The sequence below is a fragment of the Ovis aries genome, chromosome 12 (assembly GCF_016772045.2).
Source record: "Ovis aries strain OAR_USU_Benz2616 breed Rambouillet chromosome 12, ARS-UI_Ramb_v3.0, whole genome shotgun sequence".
NCBI lineage: Eukaryota > Metazoa > Chordata > Mammalia > Artiodactyla > Bovidae > Ovis > Ovis aries.
In genome coordinates this window covers 40,083,811-40,110,983 of record NC_056065.1, presented here as the reverse complement: position 1 = coordinate 40,110,983, position 27,173 = coordinate 40,083,811, and the positions used below count along the sequence as shown (strand labels likewise).

The following is a 27,173-nucleotide window of genomic DNA, read 5'->3' as shown; positions in this document are numbered from 1 at the left end:
GCCTCCCTGTCCATCGCTAACTCCCGGAGTTCACTCAAACTCACGTCCATCGAGTCAGTGACGCCATCTAGCCATCTCATCCTCTGTCATCCCCTTCTCCTCCTGCCTGCAATCCTTCCCAGCATCAGAGTCTTTTCCAATGAGTCAGCTCTTTGTATGAAGTGGCCAAAGTACTGGAGTTTCAGCTTTAGCCTCATTCCTTCCAAAGAACATCCAGGACTGATCTCCTTTAGAATGGACTGGTTGGATCTCCTTGCAGTCCATGGGACGCTCAAGAGTCTCCTCCAACACCACAGTTCAAAAGCATCAGTTCTTTGGTGCTCAGCTTTCTTCACAGTCCAATTCTCACATCCATACATGACCACTGGAAAAACCATAGCCTTGACTAGATGGACCTTTGTTGGCAAAGTAATGCCTCTGCTTTTGAATATGCTATCTAGATTGGTCATAACTTTCCTTCCAAGCAGTAAGTGTCTTTTAATTTCATGGCTGCAGTCACCATCTGCAGTGATTTTGGTGACATACTTGACCTCCAAAAATCATGTCAACTTTGGAGATAGAGGACTGTGTCCATCTGTCCAGCACTGATCTCTGATTGATGGCTTCATTTGTTCCAAATGCTTAGACGAGCCTAATGATGAACTTTTGAAATGCTTTCATAATCTTGTCAAAAGTTCTCTCCCAGAACCTCCAACCCAGTTGCTATTTATCTTTCCATGTGTGTTTCTCCTCTTTCCACAAAGAATGTGAAAAAGTTGTGAGAATGTATTCAGTTTAAAAAGAAACAGTTAATTGTAAAACATCATTTAAGTGTCAATAAAAAATTATAAGTAGGTAAAACATGGCAGGTAGGAGATGGGAGGTGTGCCTCAGATGTGCAGGCCCAAGTGTTGGTATAGTTGGTTTAACTTTCCTGGGACATCACCAAACTGGAAATTCATTCTGTTGCAGAGTTCTCATTGGTCTGTAAAGACAGTAATTTGTATATCAGTAATTGTCCATTTTGCTTCATAGAAGCCAAGCTATTAACAATGAGAAAACATGCTGCTTAGGCCACAAGGGTGAACTCAGTAAATGTTTATTTTTTTTTATTTAAAAATGTTTTTTTATTTTCAGCCTTAATAGTTTTCACTATTTATTTTTCAGCTGGTCTCTATTGTTTCCAACAGTTATATTAGGCTTTTTTGTTGTTGTTGCTGTGGCTCTTCTAGTCAGTTTTTGAAATAGTTACCGATTTTAATGTTTATTTATTTAGAACTATTAACTATTACTCAAGAATTAGACTCTCATAGGAATAACTGTTTAGAATTAAGTTTAGATGGAACCTGACTTCCAGTTTTGGCTTGGAGTATGTAGTGTAGCGTCACAGTCACTGTATATTTCAGACAAAAACTTAAAGACCAGTATGTTCTGCAAATGCAAAGTAAGATGATTATAATGAGGGCATCAATTCATATACTAATTGATTCAAACTGTTATTGTATTAATAAATGTACTTTCCATTTCCTATAAGCTGTTTCCCTTTTGAGTGTGCCTCATACCAATTTTCTATAAAAATAGGTTGTATATGACAGCTCATTTATTTTTTTGATATTAAAAAATTCCTCCCCCTTCCCTTCTTTAAATATCTGTTGAGCGGCTGTTGGGGGGCTCAGAGAGACATGCTGGCCCATGGAAGAGTTGCTGTATTAAACAGCCCCTTCCAAAGCACCTGTGCTGTCCAGGATAGCATAGCACTTACTGTGTACTCAGTAAATATTTATTAATTTGAACTTGCCATTATCAATAATTTCATCATTTATTTCATTTTATCATTCTTTTCAGTGGTAAAGGGTAAGTAATGCTTACTGGTAGGATACTCTTACTTTCCAAATTCTAAGTCTACCCCTGACCTCAAAGAAATATACAACCTTCAAAGCTTATTTGAAGCTATTCATTTTTTCATTCATGCAAAAATTTATGTATGGAGAAAATGTAAAGTAGAGAAGAGGGGAAAAAGTCAGGATAGTCTTCTGCTTCTTTCCTGCTATGCTTAAAATTAGTCATATAAGTATTTACTGAATTTGCCTCAAAGATTAAATGAGAAAAAGATAGTAAGACTGTTTAGCACAGTGCCTGACACATTGTATATGCTCAGTATATACTAGTTTATTTATTATAATACCTTGGACTAAAACTAGAGGATTGCACTCCCTTATTCTGCATAATTTGCCATCCTAGCGTCATCTTTTTTTCTTTTTTTCACTTCAAGGATGGTCTTTGTGTGCCTTTTTTTCCTGAATCTGTAGAATGGATTCTATGCTTAGTTACCCAATGAAGTTCAGGCAAGAACTTAAGCTAGCATTTTCCTCAAATTTCTTCTATGATTTAAGATAGCTTGGGGAAGAGATAGGTGAGCTTCTAGATCAACGGATGATGATTTTTATCTTTATCAAGTGACCCACAATTTGGTTACTGGTGCAATGAGAAATTAAGAAAATAGCACACTTTTATGACTGTCTTTTCACAGTCACTCAAATCAGAACTGGAATGCCACAAAAACAACTCCCTGTTAGCCCAGAGAAAAAAAAAGAAAGAAAGTAAAGGGGAAATTCAGATTAGTCACAAAGAAGTTCCCCCGCCTGCCTGCAAAAGCTGAAGCATTAAAACTGAGAGAGTCCTCTCTGCTCTTTCAATCGCCTCTTATCTCTGGTCCTGGGACCTCTGTGTATCTTCTAATTGATACACCTTGTGTTGGCTTCATCTCCTTCTTTTTGGGGAAGAAGTCAGTTCTCTCTCAGGTTTCCCCCTGTCACAGTTTTCATCGTCCCTGCATCCAGATTGTGAAGATGGAAGGGGTCCAGCCCCTGGATGAGAATGTGGGAAATGCACCAGGCCGGAGATTCTTGAGGAACAAGCTATTGCTGGTGGCCTCCATAATTCAGGGGCTGGGGCTTCTCCTGTGTCTCACCTACATCTGTCTGCACTTCTATGCTCAGGTAAGATACACCAACCAACATGTCCTTTCCTCCAGCTCAGGCTGATGGCAGCTCCAAATGGTCACTTGGAAATAGTCTGACACCAAAATTGTTTTCCCTTTTCTGCTCAGCGATTGTAAAATGTGGTCAAGCACCCTCGTGTCTCTCTTTTCCTTCCTTTTTTTCAGCAGTGGCCGTGGTGAGGCACAGTGGAGATAGGGCAGGGGCACTGCTTCTGGATTAATCTTTTTCTTTACAACACAAAAATCCTGGTGTTCTTTTGTGAACTGTCACTTTGAAGCTTTGAGTCCCTGACATACCTACTTGGTTTATCTGTTCTGCTAGTAAGCAACTGATCAGGGAATCAATGTAAAAAGGAAATAAAAACTTTATTATTTCCTTTTTACATTATTATACTTTCTCATTGTATTCATAAACCCCATGGACTCAAGGAGATATGCTTTCTGAAGAATGCTGAAGGTATCAATATTAAGTTCTTTTAAATAGCTAACCTATATATATTTAAGAACAGAGATATATGTGTTCATGTCTGTATGTGCACATGGCTGAACGTTTATCCCAACAACTTGATCAGACATTGTTTTTCACGGTCTTTCTCTACCAATCACAACTTGCTGACATCACTTTGTCCAATACATTATGTAGTGGAAGATCATCATTTTAGTATCCCCCCCAATGAAGAAATTCTTTCCATTTTTCCATCTCTTTATTCTGGTCCTGTTTAAATTATTATTTTTTTCATAGTTGCTCATATATAGAAACATTATTTAGCTCTTTAAGGATGTTGTTGACTGCAGGAGATTCCACTGCCCCGTGTTCCCTTGTTGGGGCTAGTCTGATAATTCCTGTTTGCCTGGTGGTTGCTCTTGGTTAGAAAAATCACTGGTAAAGGTCAGACAATGAGAACTTTCATTTCTGATGGCCAGGTCACAGACTGGGTACCTCAAATTAGATCAGGATAAGATGAGCAGAGTTCTAGAGGATGCCTGGGCATGTCTCTGTCTACAGGAAACGGGTTTCGGTGCCTGCAGTCTAATGAGGGTGCGGTTGTGATCACTGTCCCGCAGAGGGTGCTCGTGTCTCCAAATTCCCAAAGGGTACTAGTGTCATGCTCAAGTCTGCAGACCAGTGAGCACCCCAGCACACCCATACTGTCTTTATCACGCCACACATTTCCTTCTCTGCGCAGAACCCTTTGGGTGAAATTAGAGTAGGTGATTTTGGGGAGAGGGTGTCGGGGGAGGAGCAAAGTGTCCATGGCAGGATGCCCAAGACAAAGACCGGAATTAGGCTCTTCCGAGAAGAAAACAAAGAGAGTAACCCAAAATAGAACAGCTGAGTTTATTCACCAGGTCCGGGAGCCCTGAGACTGCTTTTTGAAACAACCGCAGTGTTACATATTTCCTTGCACTGTGGGATGATTAAGAAACAAAACAAAACAGAACAGATGGCCCCAGTCAAGCCTCAACAGTTAATTGCACTAGGGCTCAGAGGATGGGAGAGAGCAAAATATGAAACAGATACAGATGTGTAGCTAGCTGGTGGCAGGGGCCACCCTGGAATATCAATACCCAGGGGAGGCAGAGGAGAGAGATTCTTTCTAGCAAGTCAGCCAGCAGTTCTGTGCTAGAACGTGGAAGGGCAGCTGAATGCTCGCCTCCAGGATACTAGAATTCACGGTGAGCTGATCTTTGGGAGAGAATTAGCTTTCTCTGGTCCTGGCACAGAAATGAAAGCAAAGATGGAAGAGGTACGTTAGAGCTGTTTGCTCAAAAAAATGTGTTCTTATATACTCTAGATACAAAATTATCTGTGGCTCAGATATTTGAAATTGTTCATTTGACATTAATTATTTTCTTATTTCTCACTAGACTGTTTTAGCTAACACAATTTCTTACGCTATTAATGGGACCCAAGACAGCACGATGTGTCCTTAATTGTAATCTCATACACTTTGTTAAGGGAAAGGATAGCTTAGAGAGGTTGTGTGTGTGTTTTCCCAGAACTTGATCAGTCATGGTGGCAGCAGTGTGTAGAGGAGAGAGACTGAGAGAAAAGAGTATAAAGTAACTGCTGAAGAATGAACATAGACTAAGAGCTTTTCTAAATTTATGGGTAAGATTGTTTGGGATTTTGGTTGAAGGATAGGTAGGTGGGGATGCCTATCAAAGCTCTACTTTTATAAGACATTGTATTACAATGATCTATAGAGCTGAAATACTCATCATTTACCTAGTTAAATTGGATCTCTTTTATTGTAGGAGAAAGATATTTGGGGAATAATCATGATTTTTCCTTATTTCTTAGATTTAATTTTTAACTTCATAAAAATTTTCCTGTGTGGATGACTCTGTGAAAAAAATATAGATATGTAACTGTTAAACTCCAGTTGGCAGTCAGCCTTCCTTTCAATCAAGTTTATTTAGTAATCTTTGTTTTCTTACCACTTGGTTAAGTTTTACTACGTGAAAAGCAGAAGTTTTTGTTTTTGAGATGGCACGTAAAAAGACCTTACCCACTCCCTATGTAATTCACTTCCCTCTTTGGACACTGATTTTCTCATCTGAAACTTGAGGCAGTTGGATCAAATGGCCAGAAATATCTCTTCCAGGTCAATATCCTGTGAATATGTAGTTTATACTCATAAAATGTGTATGAGGATCTGAGAAATACAAATCTAAGTGAACAGATTTTTGTGCCTAAGCTTATGAATACCCTGGTTCTTAAGAAGGGACTGGGGGAAATCAGATTTGTACATATACATGTAATCTGTATTTATTCATATACTATGCACGTTTCTAAATAACTTATTCTGGGTTAGCAAAATACCTTATTTAGAAAGGGGAAAGAAATAGACACTGTAGAATAATATCCATGATGCAGGTTACAAAATTGAGTCACAAAAACCAATACAATTATTGGGGCTGCCGCTTGAAGTATCAGGCTTCCAGGCTTCCCTGTAACTTCAGCTTGGAATGATGGCAGAAAAAAGCTGATATATAAGGTGAGAAGCTTTTGTAAATTATACCCATGTATCTCAGAGCTATTGAAGCTGGGCTCTTCCAAGATCTGTATCAGAGCACTTGAAAGATGTGCTTTTAGTGATTATTTATCAGCAAATCCCACCCACAGTTAATGGTTTATATTCTTACCGCATTTATTCCTGGAGAAGACAGAAGGGGAGGTCATTGAGCTGACCAGTTCTATATCCTCAATGGCCAGAGTTAGAATTCAGTTTCTTGGTGAAGTTTCAGACTATAACTTGGACTTTATATCCTTTAGGAAGAATAAGAGGCATTTTTGCTTAAAAATTTTCGTCTCAGATTTTAGGTCAAATTAGATGTGTCCCCATGTGATTTTAACAAGTTTTTAAGATTTTTAATGATAGACATGGAAATAAATAATTTTCAGTGCAATTGATTTTGCATTTTATAAGCAATTTTATGGGCTTCCCTGATCGCTCAGTTGGTAAAGAATCTGCCTGCAATGCAGGAGACCCTGGTTCAGTTCCTGGGTTGGGAAGATCCCCTGGAGAAGAGATAGACTACCCACTCCAGGATTCTTGGGCCTCAGAAACCTGCCACGATGTAGTCCACAGTGTTGCAAAGAGTCAGACACGACTGAGCGACTGAACTCAACTGAAGCAATTTTAGGGACTTCCCTGATGGTTGAGGTGGTAAAGAATCTGCCTAAATACAATACAGGAGATCCAGGTTCAATCCCTGGGTTGGGAAAATCCCCCTGGAGGAGGGAATGGCAATTTTATGGGAATTAAAAAGAAACACCTGAAGTATTGAACTGATTTGTCATTAAGTATTTTGAGGCTCTTAAAGGAGATGCTACTGAAAATGCATAGACTTGTTAGGTTGAACAGACATTAGACACAGTCCACTTGCAGATAGGAAAACAGAAACTGAGGGAGGATAGAAGCAGGAGAAGGAGGTGATGCTTCAGCTGATATTAGGAGTAGAGGGACTTCTCTGGTGGTCCGGTGGTTACGACTGCCTCCCACTGTGGGGGGTGCAGATTTGATCCCTGGTTGGGGAGCTAGGATCCCACATACCTTGGGGCCAAAAAACCAAAACATAAAGCAAAAGCAATTTTGTAATAAATTCAATAGAGACAAAAGATGATCTGCATCAAAAAGTCTTAAAAAATAGTAGAAATTCTTAAAATAGACAAGAGGAATGATGGTGGCTGGGTTTGGGCAGAAGGCTTTCAGGTAAAAAGGCAAGTTGTTCAGAATGGTTGGAGGTGAGTGTTCACTGGAGAAAGTAGTTGAAGATGAAGTTGAAAATCTAGGTGGAGACAGGACACAAAAGGTCTTGTGACGTGTGCTAAGGGAACAAACTTCATTCCATTCTGAACAAAAGAAAATACAGGAAAAATTACCCAAGTTGTTGCTTCTCCAGATTTCACTTCTCTTTCATGGTCTGCTGCTGCTGCTGCTGCTGCTGCTAAGTCACTTCAGTCGTGTCCGCCTTTGTGCGACCCCATAGACTGCAGCCCTCCAGGCTCCCCTGTCCCTGGGATTCTCCAGGCAAGAACACTAGAGTGGGTTGCCATTTCCTTCTCCAATGCATGAAAGTGAAAAGTGAAAGTAAAGTTGCTCAGTTGTGTCTGACTCTTAGCGACCCCATGGACCGCAGCCTACCAGGCTCCTCCGTCCATGGGATTTGCCAGGCAAGAGTACTGGAGTGGGTCGCCAGTGCCTTCTCCGCTTACATGATCTGCTGCTAAGTTGCTTCAGTCGTGTCCAACTCTGTGCAACGCCATAGACGTTGTCCCTGGGATTCTCCAGGCAAGAACACTGGAGTGGGTTGCCATTTCCTTCTCCAATGCATGAAAATGAAAAGTGAAAGTGAGGTCACTCAAGTCGTGTCCGACTCTTCCCAATCCTATGGATTGAAGCCTACCAGGCTCCTCCATCCATGGGATTTTCCAGGCAAGAGTACCGGAGTGGGGTGCCATTGCCTTACATGGTCTACATGCTGGCAAATACAGAAAATGTGTCTCATCTCACTTAGCGCTAGGGGGCACCACAGTAAAACTGACAGTTCTTTAACTTTTAAAGAGAACCCACTCTTTTTTTTTTTCTTGAGGAGTTAAGATTAGAACACTTTTCTCAAGAAGCCAAGTGCTCATCCATGTGAAAGAGGATGAACAATATCAGGAGCACATAATATTATTCACTGTTTATGCAGTGATATTTTATACAAGAAAAATTTAGATATAGGTTCTGACCCAAGTACTGAAAATAGGACAGAGATTGTTTAGACAGGAATCATGCTGGAAAATGTCAAGTATATACATATGAATAGAAACAAATGCACATACTCAGAGGAGAGATGTAAAGTGAGCAGAGAGGCTTTTGGTATAGACCTTGGAATATAACCTCCCTATTCCTCTGACTTCAGCTCCTAGCTGCTAGACCTAGCCTTGCCTAATGGCTGACCACCTTGCCCTTCCAATTCTGTTTCTTTTAATAGAAATTATTTCTGTATTCCTCACTCTCAGAGAACCTGCAGGTTCCCACCCACTTCAGGAATTTTGCATTCATGGCTAATGAATGTTAATCTTCTGGGACCATTTAGGTTGAGGGAGCCATGTACAGTGTTCAGTTCAGTTCAGTCGCTCAGTTGTGTCCGACTCTTTGTGACCCCATGGACTGAAGCACGCCAGGCTTCTCTGTCCATCACCAACTCCCGGAGTTTACTCAAACTCATGTCCATTGAGTCGGTGATGCCATCCAACCATCTCATCCTCTGTCATCCCCTTCTCCTCCTTCCTTCAGTCTTTCCCAGCACCAGGGTCTTTTCAAATAAGTCAGTTATTCGCATCAGGTGGCCAAACCCAATATCTTATGGCTTGCGTGTTTTGTTTGTAGCTAAATGAAGGAATTAAAACAATTTTTATATAAAAATGCAATATATCTTCTCAAAATTTTAGGGAAGTCATTGCGGTATAGGAGAGAATACATTGGATCAGGAACTAGAAGATTCAGTCCAGTGTTTTAGCTTTGTGACTCTGGGTAAATTCCCTGAAATTCCCTGAGTTTCAGCTTTAGCATCAGCTTCCAATGAATATTCAGGACTGATTTCCTTTAGGATGGACTGGTTTGATCTCCTTGCAGTTCAAGGGACTCTCAAGAGTCTCTTCCAACACCACAGTTCAAAAGCATCAATTCTTTGGCACTCAGCTTTCTTTATAGTCCAACTCTCACATCCATACATGACTACTTGAAAAACCATAGATTTGACTAGATGGGCCTTTGTTGGCAAAGTAATGTCTCTGCTTTTTAATATGCTGTCTAGACTGGTTATAACTTTTCTTCCAAGGAGTCTTAATTTCATGGCTACAGTCACCATCTGCAGTGATTTTGGAGCCCCCAAAGTTAAAATTTGTCACTGTTTTCATTGTTTTCCCATCTATTTGCCATGAAGTAATGGGACCAGGTGCCGTGATCTTCATTTTCTGGATATTGAGTTTTAAGCCAACTTTTCGCTCTCCTCTTTCACTTTCATCAAGAGGCTCTTTAGTTCTTCTTTGCTTTCTGCCATAAGGGTGGTGTCATCTGCATATCTGAGGTTATTGATATTTCTCCTGGCAATCTTGATTCCAGCTTGTGCTTCATCCAGTCCAGCATTTCTCATGATATACTCTGCATGTAAGTTAAATAAGCATGGTGACAATATACAACCTTGACGTACTCCTTTCCCGATTTGGAACCAGTCTGTTTTTCCACATCCAGTTCTAACTGTTGTTTCTTGACCTGCATACAGATTTCTCAGGAGGCAGGTACAGTGTTGTTATTCCTATTTAGGAAATGAAAGGATAGCAGCTGAATGGCAAAGTAGAAAGGTTATTTCGCATAGTCACAGATAAAATATAGGGTAGTACTGGATGGAATTGGATTCCCCAATATCTTATGGCTTGTGTGTTTTGTTTGTAGCTAAATGAAGGAATTAAAACAATTTTTATATAAAAATGCAATATATCTTCTCAAAATTTTAGGGAAGTCATTGAGGTATAGGAGAGAATACATTGGATCAGGAACTAGAAGATTCAGTCCAGTGTTTTAGCTTTGTGACTCTGGGTAAATTCCCTGAAATTCCCTGAGTATCAGTTTAATCATCTCCAAAACTGGAATTTGATTATTGTGAGGAACAAATCTGTTACAGAGCTTTGTAAATGTTCAAATTATTATATTTATAAACGTGCTTCGATAAGCATACCACACACTAAAATGTTTACCTTGTAGCACACATGCAATGCCATAACTCAGACCTCAGAAAGCGTATCATAGGTAAGGTCAACCTTAACTTCATGAATTTGGCTTTCCTACTGTAATTTTTAAGATTAAGAAAAACCCCTTGAAATAATTTTAGCTTATTTGAATTTAGATGTCTAATTAAGATGCCATGGCTGTATTAGCAAAGGAAAAATGAAGGGGAGAATTTATGAGCATATAAAATATTATCAGGTTAGTGTCTGAAAGTGGTTCAGAAATCTAAAATGACACACTTGGAAGACATGGCCCAGATGGGTTCCATTTCCCCTTACATTAATGTAGTTCATCCAATTCTCTAATAACTTGGTTGCCAAATAAGGCAGAAACTTATACTTAGAAGAATGGTCTGGTTCACAATACTAGAAATGTTGGAGCTAAGAGGGGCATAATTATATATATTTTTTCTTCTCAGCAAATCTTTCATTCTGAAATGCAAGTTTGATGTGTTATTAATTTGTATAAATTTGACTCGCTTTGATAATATTGAAAATGCTAGTTAAGAATACACTCTGACAGAAAGAGCAGCAAGTAGACCCAAACTTTAGTTCTTCCATTGAATAAGGGCTACGGATAGAAAGCTTCACTCCCAGGATGTTATATAGGTGGGGATCTGGGGGGATGAGTGTAAATAATATACCCTCCAGCTGGGCTGTCCTGTAGGTCACATAGCACGAGCCTACAGAACCTAAGATCAAAATGAAAATGATAATTAACGTTGCAAAAAATTATAAGCATCCAAATAGTCACCAAGGGAAATTATAAAATCTTTACTGGGTTATAAAAGAAGTTGTAAAAGACATGTTTTACTGCTCAGTAATGTAAAATGTATTTTGAGTTAGCTATGTGTTGGGTGGTTAATGTTTTTAATTTCCAAGGCCTGTAAAAATCTTGATCTGGCCCTGAATGTGGTTTGATGAAGACTGGAAACTCAGCTCTTTTTAGGGAGAGGTTGACAGGCGTCACTCATGGTGCTACTTGCAATACCATCTCTAGTTTTGCGATCTTGTCCCTACGTTGTCCTTACTTCTTCACTATGATCTTGGATGGTGACAGATCTTTGTAGGCACTTTTACAATGAGGAAATCTGAGGCGTAGAGACTTGTTTAGGTCAATATAGGAAGGTCTGGTTATAAATCAGGACTAGGTTTAAATTCTAGTCCTGTCTCTTTCCATTACACCTGGCCAAGACTCAGCGGCTCTAAGCTGCAAGCATTTTACCTGGATGTTTAAAAATTTTTTCCTTTCCTGACATTAATTGCTTATGTAGAAAAACTGGGGGAAGATTTATAACCTGGAATAAAAGGAAGAAAGATTCTTTTAAAAAAAGAATCTGAATCTCCTGCCACAAATTCAAATAACACAATCAATGAAGCTTTAACAAATGTGTAATACCTTATAGGTTATTTTGATAAATCATTGCCATGTATGATTCATTCATAGAAGAGAAAGGGGACTTGGACTGGGGCATTGGCTCAGTCATTTATTCACTCCAAGCTGTAGTGTTTTTTAAACAATAAGGAGATTAGACTATATAATCTCCATGGGGCTTTCTAGTTCTGTCAGACTGATTCGAAGAATTAATTCAATGTTGTAAGTGTGATTTCACACTATATGCAAATATCTTTTCAACCAGGGTGGCACCGCAAATTTGGTAGCTTAAAAGAAATGTAACCTTTCGCAGTTTTGGAGGATAGGTATTCAGAGTCAGCATCTTAGCAGTACCCTGCTCCATCTGAAGGCCGTAGGGAAGAATCCTCCAGGATCCTTCTGTGCCTCTTCCTAGCTCCTGAGGGCTCCCAGCAATCCTTAGTGTTCCCTGGCTTGATAGTACTGGGTAACCTAGTTGAATACCGCTCTTCAGTAAGAATTTCACAGAGGGCTAGCTTTAATAGCTAGTTTCTCGATTTGGATTATAAAGCAAGCATACTTTGATTTTTGCATCAGGTGCTTCATTTCTCTTCCATTATTTAACAGGAAGGCTTTAGTTTAAAATGTCATTATCATTATTGTTACCACCAGCACTATCATCGTTCCACTGCTGTTCTGTGATGATTTTTACCAGTCACCAGTCTTAGTTCACACTATAATGTAGCTTGAGGATTATTTAGCCTTACTGCAAATGAGGCTAAGAGCCTCATTGCATAGACAACCCAAAAGATACTCATGATTCTTCATTGGGTATTAAAAAAAAATAAATAAAAAAAAAATAAAAAAGAAAAAAAAAAAACTATCAGAGGGAGCCACTTGGGGAGAAAACCTGTTCTTTTGTTACAGCTGAGGGATTTATTATCGTGTATTATTGTGTTGAAAGAATCTTTGGTTCAAAGGATCTTCTTATCCACCAATAATTTGGGTTTTCTCTTTTGAATGTTCTGATTTTCCTAATCTCTGGTATTGAAAAAGTCCTTAGATAGTCCCCATTTCTCTCTGCTTATTCAACCATCTTAATTGAGAGTTAAGAAATGAGGACATAAAAATGAGGAAATTCAAAACTGAGAAAGGAAAGGACTTGTTCTGGCTTATGACCAGACCTGAGTGTTCTATTCCCAGCCCAATGCCTATATGGCCAATGAGATGGGGAATGAGTAACTATGGATAGAAAGATACTGATCATAATAATTGTGCTATCCCCTTTGTACTCAAGGATGAATGGGGCAGTTTAATAAAAGCCTCGAGCCACATATGGTGTTGGCTAATGTCCCCTGGAGGAGGGCATGGCAACCCACTCCAGTATTCTTGCCTGGAGAATCTCCATGGACAGAGGAGCCTGATGGGGTACAGTTCATGGGGTTGCAAAGAGTTGGACATGACTGAGTGCCTATGCATAGCATAGAGCAAGTGTCAGGGCACAGTCTAAGGGACTCAGTAACTATTTATAAATGCCATTATGTTTAAGGCAGTGTAAGATTTATGATAATGCAGTGGGTACCTTGTAAGCCAACTTTTCCAGTTGCTTTGCTGCTGCTGCTGCTGAGTCATTTCAGTTGTGTCTGACTCTGTGCAGCCCTATGGACTGCAGCCTGCCAGGCTCCTCTGTCCATGGGATTCTCTAGGTGAGAGTATTAGAGTGGGTTGCCATGCCTTCTTCCAGGGGATCTTCTTGACCCAGGGATCCAACCTAGGTCTCCTGCATTGGAGGTGGATTCTTTACTGCTGAGCCACCAAGGTAAAGACTAGGATATTTCGAAAATTACCTGATTCCCAAGGTGAGGAAGGGAGTTGTTTCTTTTTTTCAATTTAATTTTTAAAAATTGAGGTATAGTTCATGTATAAGATTATGTAAGTTTTTTTCAGGTGTATAATAGTGATTCACAATTTTTAAAGATTGTATTTCATTAATTGTTATTATAAAATGTTGGTTTTATTCCTTGTATTGTACAGTACATGCTTGTAGCTTATTTTACACATGATAGTTTGTACTTTACAGTCCCACTTCCCTCTCTTCTCACTGGTAACCACTGTTTTGTTCTCTATATTTGTGAGTCTGTTTCTTTTTTTGTTATATTCACTATTCTATGGGAGTTCTTAGAAATGTTTTGGCAGACCCCTCTGTTAGTGTACTTGAGGAATTTGCCAGCAAATGTGGAAAGGGAAACCCAGATAAAAGAAAATCTTCCCCTTGAGGATATAAAGAATTGCAAATCACAAAATTTTGAAGGTGTGTTCATGTCACATGGATGCTTTTGATTCATTTGGTTGTTTTTCTGAGTACTTGATACTCCTCTTAGGGATCCATTAATTGCTGTGTTTGGGACAGTGAAACCATAGTTCCTCTTCTCTGAGATAGAGAGGAGAGGGTCAGTAAGTAGAGGCTAGCTATTACTAAATAAATTTGACAAGAAAAGTGGAAGTGGTTAGAGAGAGGGAACTATATTAGAATATCACATGGGCTGTGTAGTAGAGAGTATAGTAAGAATTTAAATAGAGGGATTACAGCAAAAAGGTGTTGGCAGCCATGGTGAAGGGTTGATAGAGAAAAAGAAAGTCTAGAATGACAGTTAAAATGGCTTTTCTTTGTGTTCTTTCATCTTAATAGACTCTTTATTCAACATGATTTTCAAAGTCACACATCTGCATGTCTAAGAAATATCACCTTGAGGATAAACTTTCCTGATTATGGAAGACTGGCCAAATGATCAGTTTTTGTTCATTTCTATTCCTTTCTCTGAGTTGGATTCTGAACTTTCCTGATCAGAAGTCGGGGCCCATCTCTTTGTAAGGGAGTTTCCATCAAGTACACACTAAATCCACCAGGAGAAGAGTCTGCCTTCCCAACCCACTGTAATGGGTAAATATGGAAAATTCCATCTTCCTCTTCGGAGGCTCATTCAGAAACACCCTCAGAGCCTATAAGACTTTGCTTTCATAATCTCTCAGGTCTTCTCTGATTGACGTGAAGCCCATTGTTGGGGAGGAGACATTCACATCCCTGCGAAGGTTGCATGCTGAACCACGATTCCCACTGCATACCTGTTTCTGCACTGTCCTCCACTGACTCACATCTCATCCCACTCTGACCTGGGATCTTGACTGATAGCAAGTGAGGAAGGGCAAGGCCCACATAGTGAATGCAGAGCCTACTTCCTGGTTTCACATTTGATGAGTATCATTCCCTCCTGCCACAGATACACCCCCTCCAGGACAAATGCCACATGAGTATAAGGTTGGCAGCCTCATGCCACAACCCAGTGAGTCAGAATAAGAAATTCACACATTCTAGAGATGAGCTCATGAAGCAAGCAGCACCTTTTGGGGAGCATGGTACAGGTGGCTGGATAAATGCTGTATATCAGACCTTTTCCATCTTTGTTCTCAGATAGTTCAGCGTTTCAGGTACTGAGAGAGGTCAGGAAAGGACATTATTCTGACTCACTTTGCATCACCTGCTTGCTGCCTGCTTTATTTGTCCTGCTGCCCCTTGCCAGGACAGTTGCTTCTAATTAGAGTCCAGCTAATGGCTTTGCCAACCTGAACTATACAAACAACCTTGGAGAGTTGACTGAAGAGCTCTTTTCTGGAGAATGTTTAGATATTTTGAGATATATCTGAGTATTTTGACAACTATCAAAAACCTAATCTTTTAATCTTGTTTAGTATTGAAAATTAAAAATAAATTAATCTTGAACCCTCAGAAAAATGTTTTCATAGGGGTTTTTTACTCTTAAGATAGAATAGGATAAAGAGAAAGGATGTTATCATGAACTTGAGGTTCAGTCAAACTCAAGTGAATACCTGTTTATTCCTGAGCAAGTTCTTAACAACACTGATTCTCATTTCTTTCTATCTATAAGACATGAGTATTATTTCTACTTAATAGTATTATTTTGAAAGCAAACAAGGTAATGAATTTCAGAAAGAGTAATGCAGTGCATGGCATGTTTTAAGTTCTAAGTAAGTTTTTACTGTTTTTCTTGAATACACCAAAAATGGTCTAGACCCTTCCTCTAGGCAGTGCCTTTGGATTCTCTGGGTCCTCTTTCTCTTTCACGGCCTAAGCCCACGTCTTTCCTCCTTGAGCTGCCAAAGCCTGCAGTTGTTTTTTCTGTTCTCTGGAACCTTGTGGCATAAATTGCCTACTGCTCTTTGCCATTGATTTTATGTGGAGGAATTATCTCCCCAGTTGACATACAAGTTTGTCAAAACTAAGGACTGTGTATTCTTTCCCTTTGTGTTCTTAGAGTTGAATGTAATACCTGCCAAATAGTAGGTAATGATCAATGGTGTTTCAAATCACCAATAATATGACAATCATATAATCTATTCAATCAACTATTAAATAATACTGATAGTTGAGCACCAGCTTTAGGATAGGCATGATTTTTGCCAAGGGAATGGTTGAAGATATATTTTCTGGATTTGGGCCTTCAGGAGTTCACAGTAGAGTGTAGTAATTCTCAAACCTTGAACCTTGGGTGTTTGTAAAAATGAGATTACTGCGTCCATCTAGACCTTTTGAAATGGAATCTTTATGGCAATCTTTAACTGGCAATCTACACATTTTTATAGATTTCTGAAGTGACTCTAATGTATATGGTGGACCATGTAATGTATGATGGTGCACCATGTAATGTATAATGGTGGACCAGCTGACCTTTAGTTGCATCATCAGCTGCTCCTAGACAGGGCATATGCATTACTCAGTCAGTTGGTCAGGTAGCCCATGTATCAGCTGCCTCTGAGTACTCTGTGTTCTTGGCTCTAATTATGACAGCCCCCAAACCCAGGAGAGAAGCCTAAACTTTTGGCTATCCCTTTGCATTCCCATGATGAGGTCATCATGAGACCATCACCCTGCCAATCTGCTGTGTATGATCACATCTTCCTTCCTCCAACTTGGCACTAAATGGACACAAGGAATGTACTATTAGTAAAATCTTCAAAGAAATTTCTCTCCACTTGAAATTTGCATGAGGAGAAGAAAAACTGTTGTTGTTGTGTGAAACAATGAAATTTCTTCTGGATTCCAGGGGGCTGGAGTTGAATCCCTTTACTTCTGTGGGTCTCATTTTCTTCATCTATAGAATACAGTGTTCAATTGGAAGATGACTTCTTTTATACTCATGCTTCTGAGGCCATCTCATTGAAACTTCAGGACTGTACTTTGATCCTGGTGTACTGACTTACAAGAATTTCTAGTCCCCTTTGAAGATAGTATGAGCTCTTCAGACTTTGTAGCTTGTCCTTACATGAAAGTCCTTTGGGATCTTTGATATAGTCCATTTTTTTTTCTATTATCTGGTGAAGATATGAGGATTTTTATTTTCTTGATATACATATATATATATAAAATTATGCCTGTGGGTAAAATTAATATTTTCTGATTTTTTCCTGGTAATTTTTCTTATAAAGCCAGAATCATTTGGTGGTGTTCTTCTGGGCTACAGAGAGCTGATATTTTAGGGATTTGGTTGGACTTCCTTTGTTTTTAATTAGTTCTCTCATTCTGTAGACATATGTAAAGCTAAATTAGTGTTATATAGGCTAAATTAAGAATATGACATGGATCTTGTCTCCCATGAGCATCCAAGAATAATAGCTGACATTTATCAGCTCCTTACAGTGTTCCAGGTCAGGTGCTAAAAATTTACGTACATGATCTCATTCACAAAAACCTTCTGAGATACAGGGTTTACTCTTTCCATTTTATAGATGAAGAAGCTAAAAGTCAGCAAGGTAATGACATTTTCCCAAAAGCGCACAGCTAGGTAGTCTTGTAGTGGAGAGGAGACATGTATCCATTGGTGGTAGAATGAAAATCAGTAGAGTAATTTAAGTTTTTTTTTCCTTACATCAGGGTTCACTCTTGGTATTGTACATTTTATGGATTTTAGTAAATGAACAATAACATGTACCTACCATTAGAGTATAGTGCAGAATAGTTTCACTACTCTAAAAATCTTCTATACTTCACCTATTCATCTCTCCCTCCTTCCTCACCCCTGGCAACCACTGCTCTTTAACTGTCTCTGTAGTTCTGCCTTTTCCAAAACGTCACACATTTGAAATCATACATTATGTATTCTCTTCAGATTGTCTTCTTTTACTTAGTAATATACATTTAAAGTGTGTCCATGTCTTTCCATGGCTTGAAAGCTCATTTCTTTTTAACTCTGAGTGTTACCCCATTGTTTGGATGTATCACAGTCTATTTATCCATTCAATCTACAGCGGGATATCTTGATTGCTTTTCCTTGACAAGTTTTAACAATAAGAAACAAAGCTATTATAAACATCCATGTGAATAGAGTAATTTTTAAGTACTTGCTATGGGAGAACAGAAGCCAGGGATTTGATTTAGGCCTTGGAGTTAATATTTTGATGGGTAGACATAGATGAAGGGACATTCTTGGTGGAGAGAACAAAGGAAGCAAGTGTTTTTTTAATGCTTACCACGTGCCAGTCAAACTCTCGAGTATTTTCACGTATGTTAACTTATTTGAGCTTTACAGTCATCTCCTTGAGCATTGTAATAGTAATATACCTTATTTTCACAGACATGAAAGCTAAAGCTCAGATGTGGTATATAACATCCAAATTCAACAGAACTAGAGAAGTCACAATTTGAGCAAAATCTTATTCCCAAGCCTGCGCCCTCTTGTTTTGTCCTACCAGGCTTTATTTAAAGGATTAGAGGAAATAGTTGATTTGAGCATAAAGCACAGAAAGGATATGGGTAGCAGTAATGCTTGACAAGGAGGTTGGCACCAGGCCATAGAAGGCCTTGAATTTGGCACTGTGGGGGTATTTCTGGGCAGTGGGGTTATTTCTAGTCAGCATGAAGTAATTAGGTTTGGAGGATGAAGGGCGAGGTTGTGGATGGTCATGGAGCAAGAGAAAGAACCATTTTATTTCACAAAATGGCCAAGGCCTGGTGGTGTTGATGCTAGGAAGATGAGAAAATGTGAATTTCTAATGCTGGGTAACCTTCAGGAGGAAAGGAAGCCTGGAGTTGAGTTAATCTACCTAAAAGAGGAAGTCCTGCGTGCTTTCCTTGCTGCTTGTCAGCATCTTGGTCTCAGAATGTCTTCTTGATCATTACCGCTCTGACTTCTTCATCACAGTATTTCAGAACATTGGGAAATGTCATTGTTTTGGAGGAACATTATGGAAAGTTTACACAGTCAGTCAAATAATCAGATCATGAGGACTTTCAAGTTAGAGAGTTTGACGTAAATTTGGGATGAAGAGGCTTCCTGTTTCTCTCTTTCATTGAAATTGGTGTAGGGTTGCAACTTTTAAAATTTAAATCATAAACAGTGCTGAAAGGGATGTCACTGATCTTTGAGGAGTTTCTGAGGATGGAAAAAGCTGACGCCCAGAGAAGTTATGCAGTTTGCCCAAGTACTTGCCCAGCTGGCGTTAGGACCAGGTAGCTGCATGCTGAGCCCTGTGCTCCTTGGGCAGCTGCCCAGGCTGCTTCTGACTTCAACAAGGTGGCCAAGTGACCAGCCTGCCCGGAGAGCAGGGAGCATTCATTTACCCAGGGAATTATGGTGTTTGGATAATGTACCTTTTGAGAGGCCTTCTAGAACATCGCTTTAAGCGTGAAGGACACTAGTCTAGCCTCACAAACAGTCCACAGAGGGGAGAGAGCCAAAGAGTGTCAGGTCGTCCCGAGTCGCACCTCTCTGAGTGCTCACCACTGACTAATATCGCTCTAGGGGCCCAGCTACTGGCAGGGCTCAGCAAGGCTCTCCCTTCTTCCTACACCGCCTGTTGGTTTCAGCTTGGTGAGGCTTGTGACTTTACGTACAAGGGAAGTAGGGGATTCTTCATCCGCGTGGGCAGGCCCCAGTGAGTCCGTTTGACTGCTGCTATGAGTGTGCCATAAAAGTGGGAAGCAGGGACTCCACACCCCAGAGTATGAAAACAAATTCCTCCCCAGACCTTTGATCCGAACATCTTGCCAAAAATAACCTGGTGGGAGGAGCTGTTGTTCTCTGCAGGCACAATAGGTGGTAGGTTTCTCTGTTTGTTTGTTAGTTTCTATTTCCCTTCTTAGTAGGTAATGTAAAATTTAAAAAATACAAGAAAGTAAGCCATGGAAAATAAATGTGCTTCCCGCTCCTGTCCTCAGGCTTCCAGGTCCTTTCTCCAGAGGCAGTGCTTTATTCTTCTAGATAAATTCTGTGCCCACACAAAAATTCTTTTTTTTCCTTTGAACACAAATGGAAATGTACTTTATATGTGATTCTCCCCTTTGCTTTGGCTTTTTTCACTTAATATATTTTGGAGTTTGCCCCATATTGAACTTCTTTGTTCTTTTAACCACCAAATTTCCATAGGTGTTTTATCTAGTAACTTTTCTTTCTTTGTTGCTTTACTTCTTTCTTGCTTTTGAGTTCAAGTTAGGTTTTACGCACGACTAAAGAGTAGAGAAAGACCCAACATTTTAAAAATTCACACACAGATCTACTCATCTCTGAAGGGTTTGAAGAGTTTTTATTGCCTGTGGGCCCTGAAGGTAGGACACTCTTAATCCTGTTTTACAGTGAAAAAGTGAGCAGCCAGGAGGCTCCCAGACTTCACTCCCCGTCCATTCTGGGAGTCTGTGGCCATGAAGGATTGTCTGGTCACAACCTTGTCCGTGAAGAATCTCTATGACTGAATGGGTTTCTTAACAAGATAACTTTTAAGTGCTCTATTTTCTAAAATGGGAAATTGGGGCTCAGGGAGCCAAAATAATATACCAAGGAAGAGTTTGGCAAGTGAGGACAGATCTTACTTAGATGCTTGCATGAAAGAACAGAAGACTCCTAACTTACCTTATGAAACGTTACAGAAAATCTCCGCGTCTAACTCACACAGGAAAAGGCAAGTCTCTTCTCAAGTTGGTCCCTTTACCTGATGCATTTCTGCCTCATAGGATGGATGTAACTTATAAATTCTACTTGTTCATTTTTTCCCCTAAAAATATATCCTTTTTCTTCCTTTAGGTGCCATCTCAGTACCCTCCAATCCAGAGTATCAGAGTACGGTTTACCAGTAAGTATTGTCAAAAGTTTAGTTGGTTCATAGTTTTAAAATACTCTTCTCTCCACCTTCTTAATTTCCCCTAGAACATAAGATCTCTCCATTTTCTTAGGGAAACATTAAATCCTGAAATTGTTGGGGCCTGCATATTATTTTCATTAAGGTCAAAGAAGAAAAGGGGAGTAATTAGTTAACAGATAAGTGCTTGTCACTATACTGATTACATTATATTCCTCACTTAATCCTCCCAGGAACCCTTTGAGTAGAAACTACTCTCACTCTTTTTAGGTAAGAAAATGAAGGCTTCTTACAAGTCTGTCTGGCTGTAAGATAAATCATTCCCCAGTAATTGTATTACAGGACAAAATTTTACCTTAATGAGAGTTGGGGGACTTAAAGGCAATGTGATATCTTTAACAAGAGAGCATTATTTGGATCCAAGATTAATACTAGGACAACCACCAGTGGTTTCTGTATGGATATTCATTTATTAAGTCCTCTTGAACCAAAGGAAAAAGTATATCTTGCCTTCTATAAGTGATCCTCGTTTTCAATTCGAAGTATTTCCCATGGACTTGATTCAGAGCAAGAATTACTGAATTGTGCTCAGCAGTGGGAACTTACTGTCTCCTATCATCAAGGGACGTGGGCCAGAGTAGAGAGTTTGAAGTGTCGTTACTTGACCATTCCGGGTGATACTGAGGCTGCCATGGAAATAGAAGACATTTAGTTTTTGATTTATGCTTGAAATGGCCCCACACAAAGCTGTTAAAGTTATTCCTTGTTCTACTACTCTTCCTTTTCTTTTTCCTGTGGTAAGCACTATTCCCAAGGCACCTTCCAGTAAAAATTGACAATAAAAAGGTAGAAGGGAGAAGGGAGAAATAAGTCTATGTTCTTGAGCTCTTATATCAGAACCTGAACCCACAGACTAAGCTTTACTTAGTATTGAAGCATAACTAAGCTTAAGTGATTGTTGACGAAGGCCAGTAATACATGTTGTTGTGAAGTCTAGTTGCCAGGGCATGTGAAGAATTTTCATTTCATGGTGACATGGAGAGAAGAATAAAAGAAAAGTGAAAGTGTTATCCGCTTTGTTGTGTCCAACTCTTTGCAACCCAATGGACTGTAGCCCATCAGGGTCTTCTGTCCATGGAATTCTCCAGGAAAGAATACTGGAGTGGGTAGCCATTCCCTTCTCCAGAGGATCTTCCCAACCGAGGGATCAAACCCGGGTCTCCTGTGTTGCAGGCAGATTCTTTACTATCTGAGCCACCAGGGAAGCCTGGAGAGAGGATAAAGAGTTAAAAGCAATTACTTCGTGTGGACGGGGTGTGCAGGACCCAGGCAAAAGGCACTTCCACCACCCTTTGCCCTAATCAATCCATTGAACAAAGAAGGCAGCACTGAAGTTGCCAATCCCTCCTGATGGGAGGGATTGAAAAAATCAGGGAAACCTTGAGACTCCATTTCCTGCCACAGGTGTGTTGCGACAACTGCCGGTTGCTGTAATCTCTCCACTCTTGAATCCCAGCCCCCTGTGAAACTCTCTCGGCTACTAATACTAGCTTTGCCTCTTCGATTCCACAGGGAAAGTAGATTCCAACCTTCATGTAGAAACATAGTCTTCTCTTACTTTTATTCTTTCCAAAATCTGTCCCTATCACTTTCTCTTCATATGTTTCTAAACACATTGGACGGTTGTTGCTTAATGCTGAGCTAAGGAGTCTTTTTTTTTTTTTTTTTCACCCTACCCTCCTTAGAGTGTGAAAATGAGAACGGTTTCATCATCACATCCCCAGACGCAGACGGAACCATGAAGGTGCAGAACAACTCAATCATCATCACCTGTGATGGGTTTTATCTCATCTCTCTGAAGGGCTACTTCTCCCAGAAGCTCAGCCTCAGGCTTCTGTACCGGAAGGGTCGGGAACCTCTCTTCTCCCTGAACATGGTCAAAATTGTTGACTCTGTCACAGTGGCCTATCTGCGTTTCAAGGACAAAGTCTACCTGAATGTGACCACTCAGAATGCCTCCTGTGAAGACATCCAGGTGAATGGTGGGGAGTTGATTCTCATTCATCAAAATCCTGGTGGATTCTGTGTCTACTGAGGACCTGATGGCTGCACCCAAACCAGGAACCAGCATGAAGGCCACGCTGGGGGTGGACAGGACACTGATTCTTCCTTGGGAGTGGAGGCGTTGTCCCAGCTCGGCCCTCATGTTTGACCAAGTGAGATGTGACCAGAAGCAGATCACTCCCACCCCCACTCAGGGATATTTAAAACTTATTTTTACATACCAATTAACTTTATGTATTTATCCTGTATCTTCTAAATCACCTAGCCCTCCTCATCCCTCAAGATTGCCTCAAGCCTGCTAGGCACCTCCGCCAGAGTGAGAAAAAAGGTGCCTCTTCCTCAAGATGTTCCTATTGGTCAGGAAATTATCGTAATAAACTTTCATTATTGAAAAAGACACTTGACTACCATTTGTCATCTGACATTGTCAAAATGAAGAAGACCAGGGAGAGGGGTTTTGAATCTCCCAAAACCAGTGGACTGACTGCTTGCAGGCAGAGGTGCCTCTCCAGGGTGAAATTTGTTGTAGTCTGCATAGTGCCCCAATCTCTGTCTCGTGTGGAGGAATTCAAAAGGAAAATCACGTCATGAACAGCTGTCAGGACTTGATGAAGATAGCTGGCTAAGGAATACTCCGCTCTGGGCTTTTTTTTTCCCCCTTGTTTTATCCATTTCGCTCTCCCAGCCTCCAAATGATCTTGATAGAAATTTCCCTTCAAAGAACCATCTTGGGGGTGTGATGCTTGAAAAACCTAATCAGTGATTTAAGGAAAGCTGAGAGAGTGAGATAATTTATTGTGAGGGTTATCTTTATCACACTGGAGTGCCGTGAAACTGGACCACTCAGGATAAGCCAGTGGACATTTGAATAGTCTGGGGAGAAAATCACATTGTTTGCCACAGAGAAGCAGTGTAACACATGCCTAATGCTGAGATACATACTCAGCCCCACATCTTGTGCTCAGGTACCACCTTGCTAGTTTCAAAAAAGTGCTTTAGGTGAATTGTCCCCCCACCCTTGGGCTGCGCTGCATGGCTTATAGGATCTTAGTTCCCCAACCAGGAACTGAACCCAGGCCCACAGCAGTGAAAGTGCCAAGTCCTAACTACTGGACTGCCAGGGAGGTCCCTGACATGAATTGTTCTGAGCAAGATATTCTATGATATGTGTCTTGACTACTTTAGAGGATTTAAATGTGTGTGTGTGTGTGTGTGTGTGTGTGTGTACTTGTTTGTTATTGACTGTGTTCTGCAAAGTCAAAGTTATTCAGAGTGGTTGCTAATAAGTACATGTTCACTGTAGATAATATTTAAGAAAATAACATGTTTTCTAAGTTTAGAATTCTGACTGCATTTCTTCTGGACATATGCGTTCCAGGCCAAAGCTTAATTGTTTTGTGAGCTGGCTGTCTTTTGTGTTATGGCCTCTCCTCACAGCTGCCCCCTCCTTTTAGGTACACATGGCCTGCTCCTCCCATGCTGGCCTCCTTCAGCGACACAGGGACACTTCTGCCAGCTTCCACCCATCAAAGTACATGTATCCCATTTAAATCATTCAATCAAAGGGATAATTAACCTTTCTCTGAAAACAGTCGAGTTTTGTGTAAATGAAAAGTCAGGAGATAGGAATTCTAATTTTGACTCTGTCGCTAACTGGCCACGGGACCCTGGACAACTAATTTCCCATTTTGGGATCCTGCTTTTTTCTCTTGTCTCTAAAATGAATGATCATTTTAGAATCTTATGCTCATAAAGCTAAATGTGAATGTACATAGTAAATACCTATGTACTGGTCACTGTGAGTCAGGATGTATAATCTCTTTTAATGTGTGGAGCAATTTTTTTCTTTCTGGACAACCTAGTATTTTCCCTCAGTGTTTTTGGTGATTTCTGTGAGCATGCATGCGTGCTGTCGTGTCTGACTGTTTGCCGCCCCATGGGCTGTAGCCCGCCAGGCTCTTCTGTTCATGGAATATTCAAGGCAAGAATACTGAAATGGGTTGCCATTTCATTCTCCAGGGAATCTTCCCAACCCACGATCAAACCGATGTCTCTTGTGTCTCCTGCATTGCAGGCGGATTCTTTGCCCGCGGAGCCATCGGGGAGGCCCTGATTCCTTTGAGAACAGTTGCCAGTTGTTATTTAGTGACTTTCTGTTTAGGGAATGACTGAAAGGATTCCAGTCTTGATTCAAATCATAATTTGTTCTTAAGCATATCGGGCAGGTCCCCTATTTTAAATCATAGTTTCGTATTTAGTGCTCTCCTGGCTCTCAGAGAGTGTTAATATTAATATTAATAATATAGCTAATAATAATATTGATATTTACATGGAAACAAATAAAAGATCTTAGAATTCACTACTGGTTAGAGTGTTGAGAGTTTTTATTTATCTTTTTCTCTTCCTTTCCATGTTCTGATCAGCTAATTCCCCAAATAGGGGAGGACAGGGCAAACTTTCTGGTTTCCTATCTGCCTCCAATTCCAGCCATTGGAATTATATCCAAGGGATGGTTGAGCTGCCAGACTCCACCTTTGCTTTTGAAAATATATTCACCATAAGTTCTCAGGGCTCCTCTTCCTGGTTCTAGAGGTGGATTCAAATAGAATTCTATTCACTGTTGTCCTTTCCCTCAGTACTACTAGTCTTGTTTCTAAGTCTGGGATGATCTTGAGTATTACACCCCCTCTCCTTCACAGTCATTACATCTGCATTCTTAAGCAGAGGTCCCAGCTCTTAATGAGTTTGTGTGCAACGGTCTGGTCACAGTGATCCCTGTGCCGCCTGCGATGGTGTTAGCTCCTCTCCTTCCTGAATGCGCCTCTCCCTTGACTTTCTTTGAAGTCACCTCTTTCTGGGCCACTCTTTCCATCTCTGTTCTCTGCTTGTCTGATCTCCTTTTACCCCTCCTCTTTCTCTGCCTGTCTCTTTTGTGATAATGCTCTATGGATATCCATCCTCAGCCCTCTTTCTCTACACTGGGGGGATCACAATCTGGCAGCTGACAAGCCACAGTCTAGCGTATGTATGTGTTCAGTTTACTTATTAAGTTTGAATTTAGTCACCAACACTTAAACACTGGGAAATTTTTGACTTGTTATGATAAAACAATGCAAAACAGAAGATCTGGTGACGCCGGGCCCAATTTTGACATGCCAGAAATCATCTCAGTCTGAGTAGCGGCCTCCCTCTTTAGAGAAACTATGCACTCTCCATTTCTCTATAGAGTCCCCCCAGTTCACACTGTGTGCAAATGTGCTTATACCAACTCACTTCACTCACTTGCTGGCCATGGGGCATTTGAGTTGTGATCTCTGCTTCATAGACTTGCCTGATTCATTGATTCTTACGCCTTCAACCACTGCTCCTACACCAATGACACCCACTCCAGGGTCACACTTACTTTAATCATCTGTATAATTATAATAATGTATAACTGTAATAACATATAATGAGTATGTATATGCCAGACATATTAGCCATTTTATATGAATTGTTTTTTTTTTTTTATTGGAGGATAATTGTTTTACAATACTGTGATGGTCTCTGCTGTACCTCAAGGTATATCGGTTATAACAATATATATATCCCTCCCTCTGGAGCCTTCCTCTCCCCCCATGCCACCCCTCAGGTCATCACAGAGCACCAGACTGGCCTCCCTGTGCTATACATCAGCTTTCTGCTAGTTATATGAATTTAATTCTATCTTTCTAACAGCTGTTTGTGGTAGGTATTATTCCTGTTTTACATATGAGAAACAAACCCTCAGAGGTAAACTAATTTGTCCCAAGACATGCAGCTAAGAAGTGGTAGAGCTCAGATTCAAGACCAAGGCTGGTTGACACCAAAAACCATGCTTATAGCCGCTGCTTCCCTGCCTCTGGGCAGCTCCATGTGGAAGTAATGAGTGCTTTACTCAGGATGCTCACAAAAGAATGTCCTCTCCTTCACCAAACCCACTCCTCTTCCTGATTCATGGTGGTGTTTAAAGGCATCGTAATCAATACTGAAGCCAGAAGCCCCAGTGTCATCCTATTTTCCTCTTTTTCCCAGCCCCCACCCACGAGCTTGTGGTCTTTGGCTTCTCCTTTTGCAGTGACCTCTCACCAGGCCTACATGTCTCCGTGAGTTCTCATTGGACTAAGAGAATGCTATTCTCTGTTTCAATAAATGAATGAAATCAATGGACAAAATGAAGCAGAATGCCATGGTGGAAAGCTTGTGATGTTTGGAGCCTAGTTTTAAATCCTCACTCTGCCATTTACTAGCTGGCTGACTTTGGCAAGTATTTTTTTTAAACCTCTTTGAATCTTCACTTTCTTTATCAATAAAGAAGGGATGTTAACACA

The 27,173-nt window shown here is 40.3% G+C and overlaps 1 protein-coding gene across 2 annotated transcripts; it reads left to right on the top strand.

Moving 5' to 3' along the window:
- The first annotated feature begins 2,645 nt into the window (after positions 1-2,645).
- Positions 2,646-27,173, top strand: TNFSF4 (TNF superfamily member 4). Of its 2 annotated transcripts, none has more exons than XM_004013707.6 (3): positions 2,646-2,978; positions 20,706-20,754; positions 22,506-27,173. In XM_004013707.6, exons 1-3 carry the CDS (start codon positions 2,829-2,831, stop codon positions 22,853-22,855), a joined length of 549 nt encoding a protein of 182 aa, XP_004013756.1. In that variant the 5' UTR covers positions 2,646-2,828; the 3' UTR covers positions 22,856-27,173. The 2 variants fall into 2 exon arrangements, with proteins under 2 accessions (XP_004013756.1, XP_012042680.1); XM_012187290.5 differs by lacking the exon at positions 2,646-2,978 and adding an exon at positions 4,419-4,728.